A 22,045-nucleotide genomic window follows, 5' to 3' on the forward strand; every position below is an offset into this window, starting at 1 on the left:
TGTGATAGTCATGCAGCCTTGCATCTTGCTGCCAATCCCGTGTTCCATGAGCGAACAAAGCACATAGAAGTTGATTGTCATTTTGTTCGCGATGAGATTCAAAATGATTCCGTTCGCCCATCCTATGTTCCTACTCAATCTCAATTGGCCGACATCTTCACTAAAGCATTGGGTGGTCGACACTTTGATTCATTTCTTCGCAAGTTAGGCATACGAAACTTGCATGCTCCAACTTGAGGGGGGGTGTTAGGGTGCTGTAATTGGAGTCAATCTTGTACTTAACTGGCATAATATTCTTGTGATATTCTCTCTTCCATTCTTGGTATGTAAATCAATTAGTTTAGGAAGGTTGATTGATTATAGGAGGTCTAGCTTGATTTGTGGAGAATACTCGAAATATAATCTTGTATATATATGTATAGGATGGAATAACAGAGCAGGGTTTTTCACACCAAAATCAGTTTGTTCAGTTTCTTCCACTTTTGTATTTGTTTGTGTAGATAACATTGTTGTAGATGGGAATGATTCAGTTGAAGTTAGCAATGTTAAAGTTTTCCTAGCACAAAAATTCTACATCAAAGCTTTAGGCACTCTTAAATATTTTTTGGGTATTGAAGTGGCACTGTCATTTCATGCGATATTCTTATGTCAAACAAAATATGCCTTGGGGATTTTGAAAGATGCTTGACTACTTGACTTTCATCCTGCGCCATTTCGATAGCACAACAATTGTGTCTTTGGCCTCTAGATGGGGATTCTTTACCTAATCCTTTGAGTTACTGACACCTTGTTGGGAGGTTGACCTATCTAACCATTACAAGACCTGATATAGTTATTTCTGTGCATGTGTTAAGTTGTTTTATGCATGAACCATGCACATTGCATATGGATGCAGCATTAAGGGTGCTTCGATATTTAAAAGGATCACCAGGAAAAGGTATCTTGTTGTCTTCCACTAGTGATTTGCGTATCTGATTGGGGTACTTGTCCTATTACTCGTCGATCTGAATATTGTACTTTTCTTGGAAACAGTTCTATTTCTTGGAAAACAAAGAAATCGAATGTTGTTTCTCGCTCTACAGCTGAAGCTAATTATTGTTCCATGGCCGACCTTTCATGTGAGTTACAATGGCTTAAGGTTTTGTTCGCTGATCTTTGGTTATCTCATGCTGCTCTTATGTATGTTTATTGTGAAAATCAATCAGCATTATACATTGCTGAGAATCCAGTCTTTCATAAGCATACAAAACATATTGAGTTAGATTGTCATTTTGTGTGGGAACGAGTGCAATCCAAATTGTTGCTGCCCTTGCACATTAACACTTTATGTAGATTGTAGACATCTTCACCAAACCACTTGGTAATGATCTTTCTCTTCATCATGTGCGCAAGTTGGGCGTTGTTGTTCTTCACGCTCTAACTTAAGGGGGAGTACTAACGATCATATCTTTTTCCATATGTAGATAAATATAGATTCTTCTTTTTTTAGTTTTGATACTCCTTTTTCCAGAAGTTTTGTGTTTGTATATATAAGTACCATTGTTAATGCCAATGCCCATTGATTATAGAATTTGCTGGGGTTTCTTCCATCTAATGTGAGTCTAATTTCACGAAATGTTTATGGTACATGTGCTTTTAGCTTAGGGTTTGTATTTTCTTATATAAATTTTATTTTTATTTAATTTATTTTTAAAAAATATACAAATTCGGACATCTGATTTTCAACATGCACATGAATCCTAATTCATGTGGATCTTCAATTTCTACGTTTAGATCCTTTTTTTTTTATATATTATGATTCAGATTTTTTCAATCTGAATTTTTCAAATCTCTGCGGATGCAGTCCGGATTTGGATTTATTTGCCATCTCTAGATCTGCTTAGTTGGGGATTAGAAATTCTCTCAATTTATTTTTTCAACACTATATCAAATTGTTGCCTGTCGTAGATCCCCATTACAGCAACTAAATTCACAAGGTTTCAGCTTCTAAATATCAATGTAGTATTAATATTATTGCACGAAGATGTAATACAAAAACCCTTGTATCTTATGAGAGCCTTTAAATGAGAATAATTTGCAAACCCCAAACTCAGAAAGTCTTGCAACTTTAATCAGCCACCACTTATTTTTTCAAACCTGTGTGTGTAAGTGTTCACAGCCAAGGAGAATTGAAAATGGGAGTCACAACGGACTTGACCTGCAGATAGTTATGTAGAGATTCCAGTCCACAGTCTCTACCAAATCCACTCATCTTGTATCCTCCGTAAGGGCAGTCGCTGTCAAAAGCAAAATAACAATTGATCCATATAATGCCTGCTCGAATTGATCTAGAGACGGTATTAGCCACATTCAAGTCCTTTGTCATAATGCCTGCTGCTAGGCCATATCTGGTATTATTTGCACTCTTAATTGCCTCCTCAACAGTCCTGCAATCGCTCGTCAAGAAATGTTCATGATATCCTATTTTCTGTTTTTGAGAAGACGGTCATGTAAATACGTATGTGGAAGAAGAAAAGACTAGCGACTGATACTCACTTGAATTTCATCAATGCCATCACAGGTCCGAAAATTTCATTCTTTGCTATCAGCATGTCTTCCTGTAAAAGTTGTAAGATTAATAACCAAAGAAAAAAAAATTCAACTATGACAATGCAATCAAGATTCTCCAATACTTGTTAGAAAGGTTTACCGTAACATTTGTGAAAATTGTAGGCTCAATATAATACCCCTTCTTGCCGATAGGCTTACCCCCTGTTAACAATGTGGCTCCTTCCCTCTTGCCATGCTCAATGTACGAAAGAATTCTATCGAACTGCTTCTTATCGACCTGTTTCATATGGTCGAATCGATATAGAGATTATGTTCTACACGACTAGTTCTTTGTTTTCACAAAGTTGATTACAAATGACTTTTGAATGTTTGTGAGGCATTGCATTTATGGTGTTCTACTGACTTATTTTGAGGTTCATTTTGACATTGAGGTGTTTGAAACTTAAAACTGTTGTGAAAAAAAGAAAAAATCAATAAAGTTGATAGTGTGTGGTGACTATGATTTTTATATAATAAATTTAACAAAAATATAGTGATATTATGGGATTTTAATAGTATAAATATGGGAAAAATCAACTTAACCTTTAAACTAATAAAAATTATTTGCCAAACACATTAGCATGGTAGCAAACTATACTTTTTCAATCCCAATATCAAAGAGGGTCAAAGACCAAAGTCTTAAGCTTTAACAAATTAATACCTGGGGTCCTTGACGAACTGCAGGATCAAAAGGATCACCAACTACCCAAGCTTTTGCCTTTTCGACCAACTTCTTTTCAAATTCATCATAAATTCCTTCCTGGACAAAACACGAGAACTTGCCACACAAATTTCTCCCTGAAAATTAGCATAAAGAATGTTAGAACATACTGGATTATGGATCCAAATAGTTAATCGTAAGAATTGAACCACGAAAAAAAAAAGTGATATTTCACCTTGTTAAACAGGATGCCCAGAAGCGCCATGTCTGCAGCTGTGTTTACATCAACATCATCAAAAATCAAGAGAGGTGACTTGCCACCTAATTCTAGTGAAACTGGCTTCAAGTTGCTTGTTGCTGCGGCCTGCATCACTTGACGTCCGACATCCGTAGACCCTGTAAAACTAACCTGAAAAAGCCCAAGACCGCAGAATTGGACATCCAATAGTCACATGAACTTATTGAAGCTAGCAGTTTGTGCAATATACTCTTTTTAATTGGATGTTACTTTATCAATGTCCATATGGGAGGCGATGGCAGCACCAGCAGTTGGTCCAAATCCAGGTACAACATTAAGCACTCCATCAGGTACTCCAGCCTGAGTGATATGATTAGCCATAAGTGTCAATGGCATTTAGAGTTTATTGATCAATGTATCTGAATGAATCGAAGGCACTTACCAGCTTGGCAAGATGGGCAAAATAAAGAGCAATAAGGGGAGTTTGCTCAGCAGGCTTGACAATCATTGTGCACCCAGCGGCTAACGCAGGGCTAACCTTCATGAAAAACATGGTGGTAGGAAAATTCCAGGGAATGATGTGTCCAACAACGCCAATTGGCTCACGCAACGTGTAGCCCTGTAACGCCCGAGACATTTTTAGAACCTCTCCGTGTATTTTATCAGCTGCACCAGCATAGTAACGAAGGGTATTAGCAGCTCCTGGAATGTCGCCCATTTTGGCCCAACTGTGCAATTTGCCAGCATCAAGAGCTTCCAGCACCGCTAATACCTCTGCGTGTTCTTCAATTAAGTCCGCAAACTTCAACATTATCCCTCTCCTTTCCTGATCAATATTATGAAGTGGGTATAAATTAACTAATAAGCATGCAGTGGCATTGTTCTAACAGCAATTTTGAAATTGTTGAACAATAGAAAGTACTCACGGCTCCAGAAAAACGTGGCCATGGACCGTGATCAAACGCCTGACGTGCTGCCTTGACGGCAAGATCAACATCCTCCTTGTCTCCTTCAGCAATTCTTGCTATTGCTTCTCCTGTCCTTGGATCAATTGTTTCAAACGTTTTCCCTATTTGAAAAATAGAAATTAATTGTTTGCACCTCAAAATTATTTGTTTATAATTTAGAAATAATTAAATCAAGCAAAATAAAATATGTAAATATATATTTGAATGATGATGACGTATTTATTACATATGGTGTGTCAATTCATCCATATTTATAATCTAGTCAATTATTATCACGCATGCATTCATTTTGAAATCGTCAAAGAAAACTGCCAGTGACCTTTCAATAAGTAGAATATAGCATTATTTTTTATGAATAGTGCTTTTCTTGACCCCGACGGCAGAGCAATTAAGCAATTACTATTACCTAGAAGGACAATGATCAAGTGTTGATTTTTTGTCCAGCGCTGAACCAATAATTTTTAGCCGAGAAAAATGAAAAATTTTAAATAAAAATCAAATCATGATTATCGATTTAGTATTCAGTACAAAATTAGCTCAATATTTGATTGTAATACTATTTAAATTGGGTTAGTTCACTCAAAAATATAATTTTTACATTTAAACTCACTCAAAAGTGCGATTTTTACATTTAGACGTCATAAATCTAACATTATTCAAGAAAAAGATGTATGAGAAAGTGAATTGCAGTGAAACCCATTTTTTTTAAAGAATAATTCTTTTATAAAATAAAGAAGTTAAATCTTACATATATACTATTAATAAAAAAATAAATGACAAGAGATATTTAAAAGTTTAGTAGATGTCAGAGAGAATCTGATTGACTTAAAACATAAAATCATACAAATAATTCATGAAAGTCAAATAGTATGTTTTCCGGATAAATAGTGGAAGCTAAAACACAAATAAAATGTTGAAGGCACTAATTGCATTTGCAAAATATAATTAAAATTTTGAAAAAATCAAAAGGGAACAATTATGAAAGCTGATTTTCCAACTTAAATTTTTTCTAAAAATATTTTAAGAAATTTTTTTTTTTTTTTTGAAATCCTAAGTGGCTTCCTCCGTCTAATAGGGTAGGGGTTGATACTTTTTGTTACAAACATGGATAATGCAAATATATATCTCTCGAGTATTAGTACAATAAATATAACTTAATACAAAAACGGAAACCTAAATTATATCGTAATAGAATTAATTTAAGCTAATCCCTAAGTACTATAAATTATAAATATCTGTAGATCTTGATTGTGATATTGGCACTAAAAAAATACAAAGACAGTTCTCGGGCTTAGATGGGCTTTCCCTTGAAAAGACCAAAAAGGCAAATGCGTTAATTGAAAAAAGTTAAAGCTATAGGCCCTTTCATGATTGGGAAAAAAACAAAAAAAAAAAAAGAGAAAGAAAACAGAAAAGAAAAGAGTTGTGAGCCAAAATTGCGTCCTACAATTTAACTCCTAAAGATGTGACAGACTGACAGGTGACCCTGATTGTGATTTGCGAGGTCGTGTAGAAATGAGGTCAATATAAGTAAATAATCTCCAGGAATTCCGACAATTATCGTTTTAATTATTGAAGCAAGGGAAAATAAATAAATAAAGAGCGAATGAGCAAAGAGAGAGAGAGAGAGAGCAGTTGAGCTGAAAATTCCAAATGGACGAACGTCTTAGGAAACCGTCTTTTTCTTTCCATTCAAACAGTAATAGTAACAGAAACATAACGCGCAGGCAGTAAAAGAATCCAAAGAAAAAAAGGCGTTCTAGTCGTAAATAATAATGCTATATTTTTTAAGTAATATCCCTAAGAGATCTACAACTAATAGGGGGATTCCACTAATTAAATTAATTAAATATCCAATGAATAAATGAAAATTTCGAACTGATGATTTCTTAAAAGTTGTAGCCTTGTTCATGTCAATTTTTTTATGGATTTATTTTTTATTATAGAAAACTACGTCTCAATAATAAAACGATCAAATTTTTTTATATGCAACAACCAATAAGGTACAAACTGAGCTAACAACTCATTGTTTAAAAATTTAAAGTAAGAGTAATGCTACACATTCTAAATTTTTTATTTTAAAAAATTGTCTCAAATGATGTGTTATTTATCAATTAATTAGTGAGATAATATAATTAATTTACTTATATCTTATAAAAAAATTATCAATCACTCAATTAATGACACATCATTTAAGATAATTTTTTAAGATAAAAAATTTGAGATGTGTACCACTACTGTTGAAGTAATTATAACAACAATTATGTTGACCATGTATTACTTTTCTCCAACTTATTTCTTCATGTCAGGTATGCAGCAGACTCAATACATGCAAGGGTATTTTGTACAACTGTTTACGCTTGTATTATTATTGTTGTAGAAGATTATCTAATTAGTCAAGTGGGAAGAGTTGATTTAGATGAAGCAAAAAGAGGGGAAAAAAATATTATAAAATATCTTCTAGAACAGTAATGATAATTCCCAAGTCCAGAGAAGCCGGCAGGGGACCGGCCTTATAAACTCCCCACAAACTTTATGTTGCACTCACAAACTTGTAAACAGTAATTAAAAATTTAAAAAATCAAAAAAAAAAAAGAGAGAGAGATCGTAACAGGGGAGTTAATGCAGACAGACGCTGCTAAAAGTGAAGATGACAGTGCCTGTAATTTTTTATTTGGGTTTATCGCTCAAATAATGAGTGAATGTAAAAAAGAAACCCGACAGATGTGTATATATATATATATATATGTGTGTGTGTGTGTGTATTCGTGGCACATGTGAAAGCTACAAATTGATATTGATATTGATATTACTAACAAAATATCTCCGAACTAGACGACTGTGGCGGTCGGCCCGGCGGCGGTGGTTGCGGAAGGAAAATAATTTAAATCAAACTAAGCAAATTAAGTGAAGCTATGGAACAAACGATTAATAAATTAAGAGTTGAATATGGAACAAAAGATTAATAAATTAAGAGTTCAAGATGAGTGAGAAGTTAAAAACCTGAAACAGAATCAACAAATTCTCCGTTAATGAACAGCTTCGTGAACTTGATCTCCGGCATCTTGAATAAAGACTTGCAGCTTCCATTGCTAAGACTGCCCTCCATCTCTCTCTATCTTTCTCTATCTTTGTGGTATTATCTAAACTCTCTGGGTCCTTATGCTTTGTCTTTTATGTGTGTGTATCTGTGTCTCTATATATATATGTATGGAAAAACGATGACTAGACCTTTACGATGTGGGAAAATAATCACGAAAGTTGTTAAATTTTTAATAAAAGAAATTAAGAATTCTCTTTTTATCACAATACTTCTTTATTCTGCTAACTCAAAAACATTGACTCTAATACTTTATAAATAAATAAAAATATAATATTCAAATAAATAGAATAACATAAACATTTTAAAAATAATTTTAATATTTAAAAAATATTGTACTTGTTACAATTTATTAGACATATTTTTAAAGTAAATGTAATAATAAATAGAAACATAACATTGAAATAAATATATTAAAATTTAAATTATTTTGAATATTAAATAAAATAATAATTTTAATAGTAGTAATACGTGAGATATTGTGTTAAGTGTGAAATTTATTTAACCGAAAGATTTATTTAAAGTCTTTATAATAAATACAAATATATTATTAAAATAAATACAATAATGTACGTATTTAAAATTATTCAATATTATTTGTCCAATAGGCGTATTATATTATTTGTATGATATTTGTATTTATTAAAAAAATTTAAACTTAGTTTTTTATTTATTATATTTAAAGGATATTATGATAAAACTTGGGAGTTTACTTGACAATTTCTCTAAATTTTAGGGGTATGTGTGTGTTTGTGTATATATATATATATATATATATATGAGCTAAAAGAAAAACAAAAGTATATTTCAATGCAGTGCATTTTGTCTTCTAATGTATTAAAATATGCGTGTTCTTTTAGCTCATCTATAACTTTAATATGATCAAAGATCCTTGATTGAAAGCCCACTTTGTATATATATATATAATAATTCTCAGGTGCGGGTGCTTGAATATAGATTTCACGTAAATTCACTATTGCACTATATAGTGTTATAATGTTTTTATTTAATTAATCATAACACCATATGATGTAGTAGCGAATATGCACAAAATTCACATTTTGTCATCCACACTTGTGAAGCATTATATTTACAATGAAGATTTTTCAACTCGGAAATTATGGGCTTTATTAAAGTATAGGAGGTGTATTAGTAAAATTAAAAAAATATATATATAGTTTGCAATGTTATAAATACGTGCAAGACTTTTTTGAAGCTGACTTTAGGACAGAAGTGCCTTTAAATATACATATATATTGTTAAATACTAGAGCAGTAGTTTCTCGGTGAGATTTAAAAAGTTATTATGATAATTATATATTTCTTGTCTCCGAGTCATAGTTGAGGATGATTTCCATAAACGACATTTTATATATGTATCATTGTATGTAATTATTATATAAGTGAGTGTGTGTGTGTGTACATATAGGTAATTAAATTTTATCAGTACATTTTTATCAATGCACGCGAAGAAGAAGATAATAAAAAAATAAATCAAAAAATTATTTTATATATATATAATAATTTTCAATAAGAGATAGTTAAAAGACAAACTTACATAAACTCCAATACAATGTATTTTATCTTATAATGTAGTGAAATATGTATTATTTTCTTATTTTTTAGCTCATCCATAATTTAAATATGATTAAGGATCTTTGATTAGAAGCCCACTTTATAAATATATAATAATTCCTAAGCGGGGATGACTAGATTCAGATTTCATGTGAATTCGCTATTATACTGTATAGTGTTATTGTTGTGCAAATTTTAATGTACTCGCAAGCGCACGAATCTATTGTAGTGTAGATCAATGGTGACGAGTGTCGATCCCACGAGGAGGTGGATTTTAATTATATGTAGAATTAATTTTGTAAATGGGTGGTTGGAATTGTGGTGGAAGTGATTTAAATTATTCTAAAATTGGAATTGAAATGGCGATAATAAATTCTAAAATTTGACTTGCAATGGCGAGAATAGATTGAAGATAATTCTATTGAAATGACGTACTTGGGTATTCGGATCCGCATCAACATGCATCATGGGCTAAATATTCCTTATTCTTCCCCTCTAGTTTTTGTGGATGTTTTGACTTCTCGTCGACAAATAATACTAATCTTGTCTAGTACCGCCTTGGTTTCACCGGCCAACCTTATACTAGAGGGCCGGTGAAACCAAGGCGGTACTAGACAAGATTAGTATTATTTGTCGACGAGAAGTCAAAACATTCCCCCCTCATGATTTAATTGGCATTAATAAGGAATATTTAGCCCATGACACATGTTGAGACTTCACCTTCAACCCAAGCTTGAAAGAAAATTAGCCACTCATAATTGAACTAGGGGCAAAAAGGGAATTTATTAAAATACAAAGAAAATACAAGATGGAGAAGGAATTACAGAAAATGGATCCCAAAAATGGATTCAGAGATATCAAATTAGGGGGGGAGGCCCCCTTTTTATAGATACATGGAGTAAATCATGGCCATCGGATTAAAAACAGTTTGGACGCTCAGGATTGCGCCACGTCATCAGTCAACAGTCCACGGTTTGACCACGCGGATGAACAGTAACACGGTTTGACCCGACTTTGAACAGTAACGCGGTTTGACCCGGATGAACAGTAACGCGGTTTGGTTGAAAATAATCCTGTGTGATGCATGCACCGTACGCGAGATTTTTCGTCCACTGATATGCTGCCACGTCACCATCAACAGTACATAAGAATTTTAGTCCAACAGGATCGTGACACCTCATCAGTCAATGCCACATCATCGGTCAATGCCACATCATCATCCGTCTATGTGAACAGTGTCGTGAACAGTAACGTATACAGTACCGTACACGTGAATAGTACCGTACATGTGAATAGTGCTATTTTTCCTTTTATGCTCCTCCTAAGGTTTTCGACCGTCCTGAGTTCAAAAGTGATGTCCGTTTTGCCGTCTGATCTCTCCTTTATTGTGAAATGACTATAATGCCCCTAAAATACATAAAATACTTAATTAAAATAAAACACATGTAATTAAATCACAAGAAGGTTAAATATATAAAAGTAAGGGTTGTTAGTAAGACTTAAAATGTAAAAAGACGGTTTTCTCCTTTATAAATATGCATTTTCTAATACTCAACACATCCCCCAACCAGCTTATTGCTAGTCCCTAGCAAATAAAGCGAAAACAAAATTCAAATTCAAAATAATTTTTTTTTTGTTTTAATAGAAACACTCGTATTTATTCCATCAGATTAATGATAACACTCAAATAAAAGTATAAGCATTATCTCCAGTCTAAAGCAACATCACACCCACATCAACCATCCACATGAATCAATCCAGTAGACGTTGTTATAGCTACTTTCAAGAATGACATGTCAAACCCCAAAATCTCACTGGAAGTAGTGACACTCTTACAAAGAAATTAAACCCAATAAAAATAGTCACTCCAATGAATGGTAATTGAGAGAAAATAATGAAGAAGTGATATCACATGCTCTCACCAAGATGAAATAAATATGCCCTCAGCTTAAAAATAATACGATCTCAAGTCAAATAAAAACTGTTAGTCAACCCAATTTATTTATTTATTTTTTTATATGCACCACTACATCTTTTTAGCCCATATAACTAGCTTCTACTTCAGATTATAGTTCCTTAAAATCAGGAAGGACTTTTATTAGGATGTAACGTAGGCTAGGGACATGGTTAACAAAGAAAGGAAATAGAGAAAACAAAGTGTATGTTTGAGAAAAATGCAGAGAATTTTTTTTTTTTTTTTAGAAGTTGCAAGGTGGATTTCACCTATTATTGTTATTTTAATTCTTTTGAAACAACAACTTTTGTTTTTTTTTTTTTTTATTTTTTGGCATAACTTCACTGAACAACATAATTATTTACATTTTCTCAAACATAAATAGGTGATGGAACTTATAAGACATCGGGTAATACTCCAAATCGGAGTGGGTCAAGATGATAAGTTGACAAAGAAAATGTTTTTTTTTTTTTTTTAAAGGCTCAAAAGGGTTAACTATGGATATTTAATAAAAGGGATGGCTAGAAAGGCTCAAACGGATCAAAGATGGTCTTTCCATCGTCTTTTAGGGCTCTGAATAACCTTCCATATCTACTAGTTAGATGGGCCTCCAAATGTAGCAACACACATTTTTTTTCTTTTTTTTTTTTTTTACCATTTTTTTTAAAGGGTTAACTCAAAAGAAATGTAGAGATCGTGTATAAAATAATAAACTGCTAAGCTGTATAGAGAATGGGCAAAAGGGTTACTCTCCAAGAAAATGATAGGCTCAACAACTCACTTGGCACTTATTTATGACATGTTCATTCCTTCAAGCAACTCATATTTGTCTCCGACATCAACATGTAAAGTAGCAAACATAGCGTAACATCACTTAAGACCAAAGATAATACAAATAATAAAATTTGAAATTAATCATGTCATCCAATGTTAAAACAAATAACACAAATTTTTTTTAACAACATTCTACCCCCCAACCTATTCTAAACATGAAAGAAAAATATGCATGCAGAAATGTGAAAATGATGTAGAAAAATTTATTAGAAAAAGAAATTTTTTTTTTTTTTTAACTAAGAAGATGCGTTTCTAGAGGCACGACACTCCATATTCAGCCATCTTCGACTCAAAAATTGGAAAATATATATTTATAAAGGAGAAAGAGGAAGAAAACAATTTTTTTTTTTTTAAAACGATGAAGATGCGTTTCTAGAGTAACTACACTCCATATTCAGCCATCTTCAACACAAAACGTTAGCAACAGTTAGTTTCTACAACAAAAAAAATAGTAAAAACTTAACCAAGATTCCACAATTGTCGACTATTCCCTCCCCCCAACCAGAACGAAACATTGTCCTCAATGTTTTAAAGGAAAGAAGTAGAGTTTAGAAGACATCACCTGGGTGGTGCAACACAGAAGAAAATATTTACAGGCGGAGAGTTAAATCTAATTTGTACTTCTTACTGCGGCTACTGTTACCATCATTATTTGGTCGCTCCAACACAAAGGTCCAGGGGTCTGGCTCCGGTTTATAAGCTTGTAACATATCAAGTAGCTCATTAGCAGTGTGAGCACAAATAAAGAGTTTTTTCACATTAGCGGGAATGAAATAGTTTTTTATTGCATGGTTAAGAAATGCGATAAAGCTATCATAAAAGTTATTGACATTAACAAACCGATGGGTTTCTGGTGGATGTGCAGATGGGCCCAAGATGCTAGTGTCATAAGTGCCTCTAGTGTTGCAAGATCTCCTGGAAGGAAAACAAAAGCATCAGCATAATTAAGCATTTCAGTTATTCTTTCTTGCATACCTGAGACGACTAACTCTTCTCCAGTTGATGAATCAGACGAACTGCCCAATGGTTTTAGGACTCTTGGGATGATGCCTAACACTTGACTTCCTCTGATAAAAGCTGCTTCTGAGACCATTTTTGATAACCCTCGATTACCTCCTCCATACACCAAGTGTAAATTTCTCGCTGCTATGCTTCGACCAAGATCTATGGCTGCCTCAACGAACTCTTTATGTTTGCCATAGGTAAATCCAGAAAGCACACAAATGTTCTTGAATTGTCTATTGGGAGTAGCTGCCATTGGAATATTTCTCAAAAACAATTTGTGAGTGTTTGACAAAAGAAATCACATTTAAGAGTCTTGGTGATAGTGGGTCACAGCTGTGAATGAGGTAACATGTTAGTGTCAAATAACGCATGAAGCACATGGCTCGCGAGTCAAAAAGAAAACAGTAAAAAGGAAAAAGCAAACAGTAATAAAATTATAAAAGACAATAATGCAAACAATAAAACAACAGTAAAATAAAATAAAATAACAGTAAAGTAAAAGGATATTTACACGTAGTTGCGACTGTGGCTCACATCTTCCTCTGGTTTTACGTCCAGAAACGGCTTGAACGCCCTCTATGGGTCGAGGATAGGCTTCCCATCCAGTTTTCTTATAAACAGGCAAACAGGGTCGTTTATAGTCAGATTCCCGAGACTATATCGTGCATGCTCTTTCTGGAATAATGGCCATAACTGGAGAATCGCTCCTTGCACATATCCACTGGGATGCGTTTCAAGAGACAAAAGGATATCATCCAATGACTCCTTATTCAAGCCATCCCTAATGAATTGAATCTTATCTTCCCTGTTATCAGACATCATTCCTAAAGAACATGGGTTTTTATTGCAACTCATTCTGGCACACTTATGACAAGCAACAGAAATTCTTCGAGCTCGTCGTTTTCTTGCATAATTTCCTTTACCACAACCAGGCATGTATGCAATAAATTTTAGAGGTAACTCACCTGCCGATCGTACTTTAGCCTCGATTAACCAACGGATGTCAGCAGGTATGTTATTCCTCATGAGTAATCGCATGCGTTCGGACCGAGCTTTATAGATCGTAAGGAGGGCATTCTGAGGAAGTGAAGGGAATCGCTTGTGAAGCTTTGCTAGAATCTCGTTTCTGTCCATACCTTCGCCTCAGAATATCAGTTATTATGGGAAACTGAAGTAACCGACTTGATTGTCACGGAGTACCGTTATCCGCCACTTCACCGGGGTAACAAACTAAAGCACACAAACAGAAAAACAAATTAAAACACACAAAGAAAATTAAAATCGTCCTCTTATTGAATTTACCTCAAGCTCCAACTGGATGTCGTAAACACTTCTCTCAATGTCTCTGAGTTGGCTTTCTAAACCCTCAACACAGGCTACTAACTCTGGTGGTTGTAGAGTCCAAATGCGTTGTGTTTTACAAAATTGAATCTGTCTTTTGAGATGAGTTTTGACACGTTGAAGTGGTTTAAGAATGTTCAGGAGGAACGGTCTAAGTATGAGACTCATGATTAAAAATGATAAGAGAAAACTTAATGGTAAAATAAACACACTTATGCAAAAACAATTTCAATTAGCAAAAGAATAATAATAAAAAGAAAGAAAGAAAAATCAAATCAACGAAAAGAAAAAAAAAATCAATTCAAATTTGGTGGGTCACTCAAATTTATTTCGGTGTCTTCTTCATGTGGTTGGTACTCTAGATATGGCTTTAATCTTTGACCATTAACTTTAAACGTGACACCGTTCTTTGGGTCCTTAATTTCAATTGCCCCATGTGGAAAAACAGTATGAACAATAAATGGGCCAGACCAACGAGAGCGTAACTTACCTGGGAATAGGTGCAAGCGAGAATTGAACAAAAGCACTTTCTGACCTGGAGTGAACGATTTTCTCATAATTTGCTTATCATGGAAGACTTTCATTCGTTGCTTGTAAATCTTGGCATTTTCGTATGCATCATTGCGAATTTCTTCAAGTTCTGCCAGTTGTAATCGTCTTTCTGAGCTGGCATGCTGCATGTCAAAATTGAATTTCTTGATGGCCCAATATGCACGATGCTCGAGTTCCACAGGTAGGTGGCAAGCTTTTCCATACACTAGCCTGTAGGGTGACATCCCAATCGGGGTCTTGAAAGCCGTTCTATATGCCCATAAGGCATCATCAAGTCTTAATGACCAATCTTTTCTGTCCGGCCTCACCGTTTTTTCTAATATGTGCTTTATTTCTCGATTGGAGATCTCAACTTGGCCACTGGTTTGCGGATGATACGGGGTCGCCACTTTGTGTGTGATTGAATACTTTGTCAAAAGAGTTTTGAATGCTTTGTTACAAAAGTGGGCACCACCATCACTGATTATCGCTCGTGGGAATCCAAAGCGTGAAACAATGTTGCTTTTCAAAAATGCTATCACCACCTTGTGATCATTGGTCCTACATGGAATTGCTTCTACCCATTTTGAGACGTAGTCAACACCAACCAATATGTATTGATGGCCAAAAGAAGGGGGAAAGGGTCCCATGAAGTCGATACCCCATACGTCAAAAATCTCAACCACTAAAATTGGATTTAGTGGCATCATGTTCCTTCGTGTAATGCTCCCCATTCGTTGACACCTATCACATGAAGAACAGAAAGTGTAAGCGTCTCGAAATATAGATGGCCAATAGAAACCACATTGTAAAACTTTAGTCGCTGTTTTCTTAGCACTGAAATGGCCTCCACAAGCTTGTTCATGGCAGAATGAAAGGATATTCTGAATTTCATTTTCTGGGACACATCGTCTAACAATTTGGTCTGCACAATACTTGAACAAATACGGGTCATCCCAAAAGAAATTCTTTATTTCCGCAAAGAATTTGATCTTGTCTTGCTTGGTCCAATGCTCTGGAAGTTTACCTGTAACAAGATAATTAACTATATCAGCATACCAAGGTAATACTTCCACACTCATTAATTGTTCATCTGGAAATGACTCATTCAATGGTAATGATTCTGTAATTGTGTCAAAATGGAGACGAGAGAGGTGGTCCGCCACAACATTTTCTGTCCCTTTTTTATCTTTGAATTCCAAGTCAAATTCCTGCAAAAGTAACACCCAACGAATTAGTCTGGCTTTTGCATCTTTCTTTGTGAGAAGATATTTAAGAGCAGCATGATCTGTGAATATAATTATTTTACAACCAATGAGATAAGATCGAAATTTTTCTAATGCAAACACTACTGCTAGCATTTCTTTTTCAGTAGTTGAATAGTTCAACTGTGCATCATTTAATGTCATACTAGCATAATAAATAACATGGGGAATTCGATCAACTCTTTGTCCTAATACTGCTCCTACTGCATAATCAGATGCATCACACATTAGCTCAAATGGTAAGCTCCAGTTTGGGGCCTGAATGATGGGTGATGATGTCAACAATTGTTTTAATTTTTCAAACGCCATGAGACATGAATTATTAAAGATAAAAGGTACATCCTTAGCAAGTAAATTGCATAAGGGTCTAGAAACTTTGCTAAAATCTTTAATGAAACGTCTATAGAAACCAGCATGCCCAAGGAAAGATCTTACTTCTCTGACTGTTTTGGGTGGAGGAAGATTAGAAATGAGATCCACCTTGGCTTTGTCAACCTCAATACCTTTGCTCGAAATGATGTGACCGAGAACAATACCTTGTTTTACCATAAAATGACATTTCTCCCAATTTAAGATCAAGTTCTTCTCGATACATCTCTGCAGAACTAGTGTTAGATGATGTAAACATTGATCAAACGAGTTGCCAAAGACAGAAAAGTCATCCATAAAGACTTCAAGGAATCGTTCAACCATATCAGAAAAAATGCTCAACATGCATCGTTGAAATGTAGCAGGTGCATTGCATAATCCAAATGGCATTCTCTTATATGCAAATGTGCCAAAAGGGCAAGTGAAAGTAGTTTTCTCCTGATCTTTTGGTGCTATGGGGATCTGATTGTATCCTGAGTAGCCATCTAGAAAGCAATAAAATTCATGACCTGCTAATCTATCAAGCATTTGATCAATAAATGGTAAAGGGAAATGGTCTTTACGTGTGACAGAATTCAACTTCCTATAATCAATGCATACACGCCATCCTGTAGTCACTCTAGTGGGTATCAATTCATTATCGGCATTGGTAACTACAGTGACTCCTGACTTTTTGGGGACAACTTGTACAGGACTGACCCATGAACTATCAGAAATTGGGTAAATGATACCTGCATCTAATAGCTTAAGGACCTCAGTTCTAACAACTTCTTTCATGTTAGGATTTAACCGACGTTGCATCTCCCTAGTAGTTTTAGCATTTTCATCAAGGTGAATGTAATGCATGCAATCTACTGGGTTTATACCTTTAATATCTGCTATGGTCCATCCTAATGCTTCTTTGTGCTCTTTTAAAACATCCAACAACTTACCTTTTTGTTCGTCATTTAGGGATGATGAGATGATTACCGGCAGAGTACTTTCTTCTCCCAAAAACGCATATTCCAAAGTGTTGGGCAATGGTTTGAGCTCGAGTTTCGGTGGTGATTCTGATGATGGGATGAGTTTCTTCTCTGATGGTGCTAGTTGTTCAACTCTTGACTTCCATTTATTAGTGTCCATAGATGGTGCTGAGTCAAGTAGGGCATTGACCTCTTCGACCGATCTGTCAATATCAAAATCAAAACCAAAGTGAGTTAAACATGTTTGTAAAGGATCATCACTAAGGTTTGAAAGAAAAGTGTCATCAACTAATGCTTCGATTAAATCCACATCAACAATTCCATCATCTGCACTGTGAGGTTGTTTGGCAATGTTGAAGATGTTCAACTCCATAGTCATGTTGCCGAAGGACAATTGCATATTTCCGGTCCTACATTGAATGTGAGCATCCGCAGTTGCCAAGAAAGGTCGGCCTAGAATAATGGGGATGTGCTTCCTTGAATCCTGTATTGGTTGAGTGTCAATTACAATGAAATCAACAGGAAAATAAAACTTGTCTACCTGGATAAGCACGTCCTCCACAATACCACGAGGTATTTTCGTGGACCGATCTGCAAGTTGTAACACCACTGGAGTTGGGTGTAATTCTCCCAGTCCAAGTTTCACAAACACAGAGTAAGGCAATAAATTTACACTAGCTCCTAAATCCAACAAAGCATTCTCAATTGTGTGGTTCCCTATACTACATGAGATAGTGGGGGAGCCTGGGTCTTTGCATTTTAAAGGAATTTTATGTTGGAGTATAGAACTAACGTTTTCTGTTAAAAATGCCTTCTTTTGAACATGCATGTTTCTCTTTTTAGTACATAAATCTTTAAGAAACTTGGCATAAGATGGAACTTGCTTTATAGCATCAAGTAAAGGGATGTTAACACTTACCTGTTTGAAGATTTCGAGAATCTCACCTGTAGATTTTCCCTTTTTTCCTTTCGCTAACCTCTGAGGAAATGGAGCTTTGGGAACGTATTCTCGTGGGTTGGCTTCTTCTCTCTCCTCCGGTGGTGAGTCCTCAACGTTCACAGGTACAATTTGATTTTCCTTTGTCACCGGCATCTCCACTTTGTTGTCGATTTCTTTTCCTTTTCGCAAGGTCATAACTGCTTTGACCTCTCCATGCTGCTGTGGTGAACTGGTACTTGCTTCATGTACTCCTTTAGGATTAGGCACTGATTGACTTGGAAACTTGCCTTTCTCAACAGTCATTGCCAAGGTCTGAACTGAAGAAGCAAGTTGTCCCACCATCTTCTCGAGGCTTGAAACCGATTGAGCTTGTGAGTTGAAGCCTGCTCTCAACTCATTTCGTAGTCCATCAATGGTGCGGTTCTGTTGCTCAATCGTGGAGTGAGTAACATTCCTGAAATTCTGGAATGCATCCTCCCATGGTCTAGGTTGAGAGTGGTTCTGGTTTTGATTGAATGGTCTAAATGGGGGCTGAGAGGCTTGAGGATTTTGTGGAATTGGTGGAGCTGGAGCTGTTGGTCCATTCTGTTGGAATCCTTGAGACCATGAAAAATTGGGGTGGTCTCTCCATCCAGGGTTATATGTGTTGGAGTATGGGTTGTAATTTGATGGCTTTCTCATTACACCTATGGCATTGGCTTGATCTGAGTATGAGTCATGGTCATGTGGCTCTGTTGATTTAGCAGTCGATAATGATGCTATTTGTCGAGAGAGACCTTCAATTATCGCTTTGACTTCTTTAATTTCTGAACTTGATTCGCCAATGTGAACCTCATTCACTCCTTTAATCCTTCTAGTATTCCTGAGTGATCGACTCCGTTGTTGGGAATTGTCCGCTTGTCGCTGGAAGAATTCCCAAATTTCTGACGCACTTTTTGACATTAGCTCTCCTCCACTTGTTGCCATTAGCCATTCTTGCACATTTGGTAGTAATCCCTCCAAAAAGTATTGGCATTGGTGCCATTTCTCGTACCCATGATGTGGACACTTCAAGAGTAGCCCATTGAATCGCTCCCATGTTTCGAAAAATTGCTCGTCCTCTCTCTGGGTAAACTCTGAGATTTCCCTGCGAATAGCATTGGTTTTATGCACTGGAAAATATTTATTTAAAAATTTTGTAACCATTTGTTCCCATGATGAAATGCTATTAGCAGGTAAAGTATTTAACCATGAACGAGCTCTATCTTTTAAAGAAAATGGGAATAATCTGAGTTTAACATCATCGTCTGAAAAATTCTCATATTTAAATGTTTGACAAATGGCATGAAAATCATTCAGATGATTATATGGGTCCTCATTTTCTAAGCCATAGAATGTGGGGAGACAATTTAGCACACTAGGTTTTAGTTCAAAGCTCCTAGCAGCTACATTTGGGTATCTTATGCATGACGTGCTCAAATTAGCTAAGGGACTAAAATAGTCCTTAAATGGCCTCTCTTGTGGTGCTTGTAAATCCATTTTATTTTTAACGTGTTTGTGTGTGCGAAGTGTTTTTTCTAATTCAAGGTCTATAGGTTCAAGATTAGGTAATAATGACCTACGACCATGCATACAAAACAAATAAAATAAAAATAAAGATGCAAACAAAACAAAAAATAAATATGGGAACAAAACAAATAAAAAATAAAGATAAGGGAGAAATTATGATACTAACCTTATTGCGCTATTACAACCTTACTATAAAAATACACAAAAACAAATACGTGAAATTAACTAAAAATTAAATTAATAAAATAAACAAAAATTACAAAGAAAAAATAAATTGAAAATTAAATTACAGAATTTTAAAGAAGAGAAAAAGAAAAGAAATACTAACCTTTAAATGTAGATTTACTCTCTTTTTTTTTTTAATAAGAAAAAAAAATACAAGAAAACAAATAAAAGAAATTATTCACAAAAATTAATTCTATGAATTAAAATTACTTACCTCCCCGGCAACGGCGCCAAAAACTTGTTGTGCAAATTTTAATGTACTCGCAAGCGCACGAATCTATTGTAGTGTAGATCAATGGTGACGAGTGTCGATCCCACGAGGAGGTGGATTTTAATTATATGTAGAATTAATTTTGTAAATGGGTGGTTGGAATTGTGGTGGAAGTGATTTAAATTATTCTAAAATTGGAATTGAAATGGCGATAATAAATTCTAAAATTTGACTTGCAATGGCGAGAATAGATTGAAGATAATTCTATTGAAATGACGTACTTGGGTATTCGGATCCGCATCAACATGCATCATGGGCTAAATATTCCTTATTAATGCCAATTAAATCATGAGGGGGGAATCCACACCTCATGAACCACGCTCTAATCAATATGGTGCTAAGGGCTTATCGTGCCAAATAATAATAACCTTATACTAGAGGGCCGGTGAAACCAAGGCGGTACTAGACAAGATTAGTATTATTTGTCGACGAGAAGTCAAAACATCCACAAAAACTAGAGGGGAAGAGAAAATAAATTTACCAAATTAAGCCCATGACACATGTTGAGACTTCACCTTCAACCCAAGCTTGAAAGAAAATTAGCCACTCATAATTGAACTAGGGGCAAAAAGGGAATTTATTAAAATACAAAGAAAATACAAGATGGAGAAGGAATTACAGAAAATGGATCCCAAAAATGGATTCAGAGATATCAAATTAGGGGGGGGAGGCCCCCTTTTTATAGATACATGGAGTAAATCATGGCCATCGGATTAAAAACAGTTTGGACGCTCAGGATTGCGCCACGTCATCAGTCAACAGTCCACGGTTTGACCACGCGGATGAACAGTAACACGGTTTGACCCGACTTTGAACAGTAACGCGGTTTGACCCGGATGAACAGTAACGCGGTTTGGTTGAAAATAATCCTGTGTGATGCATGCACCGTACGCGAGATTTTTCGTCCACTGATATGCTGCCACGTCACCATCAACAGTACATAAGAATTTTAGTCCAACAGGATCGTGACACCTCATCAGTCAATGCCACATCATCGGTCAATGCCACGTCATCATCCGTCTATGTGAACAGTGTCGTGAACAGTAACGTATACAGTACCGTACACGTGAATAGTACCGTACATGTGAATAGTGCTATTTTTCCTTTTATGCTCCTCCTAAGGTTTTCGACCGTCCTGAGTTCAAAAGTGATGTCCGTTTTGCCGTCTGATCTCTCCTTTATTGTGAAATGACTATAATGCCCCTAAAATACATAAAATACTTAATTAAAATAAAACACATGTAATTAAATCACAAGAAGGTTAAATATATAAAAGTAAGGGTTGTTAGTAAGACTTAAAATGTAAAAAGACGGTTTTCTCCTTTATAAATATGCATTTTCTAATACTCAACAGTTATAATGTTTTTGCTTAATTAATTATACCATACAGTGTAATAGTAATAATATCGAATCTTTGCGAAATTCATATTTAGGCATCCAAACTTAAAAAGCTCTCCCTCTCTATATATAGAGGATACAATGAAAATTTTTCAATTCGGAAAACCTGGACTTTATTAAAGTACAAGAGGTGTATTAAGAAAAAAATTAATAGTTTACAACGTTATAAATATGTCCTAGATTTAAATCCGGGGAGCTGACTTTAGGACACAACACAATATGCCTTTAAATACACATATGGCGATATTTAAAACGTTCTCATAATATGTATA

The 22,045-nt window shown here is 35.0% G+C and overlaps 1 protein-coding gene and 1 non-coding gene across 2 annotated transcripts; one reads left to right on the forward strand and one right to left on the reverse strand.

Annotated features, from left to right (window-relative positions):
* Positions 1–1,977: 1,977 nt before the first annotated feature.
* LOC18055851 (aldehyde dehydrogenase family 2 member C4) lies at positions 1,978–7,644 on the reverse strand. The gene is given in 10 exon segments (XM_024177973.1): positions 1,978–2,426; positions 2,536–2,597; positions 2,690–2,827; positions 3,251–3,360; positions 3,363–3,387; positions 3,486–3,659; positions 3,759–3,848; positions 3,931–4,314; positions 4,415–4,557; positions 7,460–7,644. Coding segments are annotated over 10 exon segments (1,506 nt in total). The 5' UTR covers positions 7,566–7,644; the 3' UTR covers positions 1,978–2,152.
* An 11,717-nt stretch (positions 7,645–19,361) lies between these two features.
* Positions 19,362–19,465, forward strand: LOC112095975. Its single transcript, XR_002904135.1, has one exon. It is a non-coding gene; the product is annotated as a small nucleolar RNA R71 (small nucleolar RNA).
* The last annotated feature ends 2,580 nt before the right edge of the window (positions 19,466–22,045 follow it).

This window comes from Citrus clementina, unplaced genomic scaffold, assembly GCF_000493195.1.
Source record: "Citrus clementina cultivar Clemenules unplaced genomic scaffold, Citrus_clementina_v1.0 scaffold_1, whole genome shotgun sequence".
NCBI classification, from domain to species: Eukaryota; Viridiplantae; Streptophyta; class Magnoliopsida; order Sapindales; family Rutaceae; genus Citrus; species Citrus x clementina.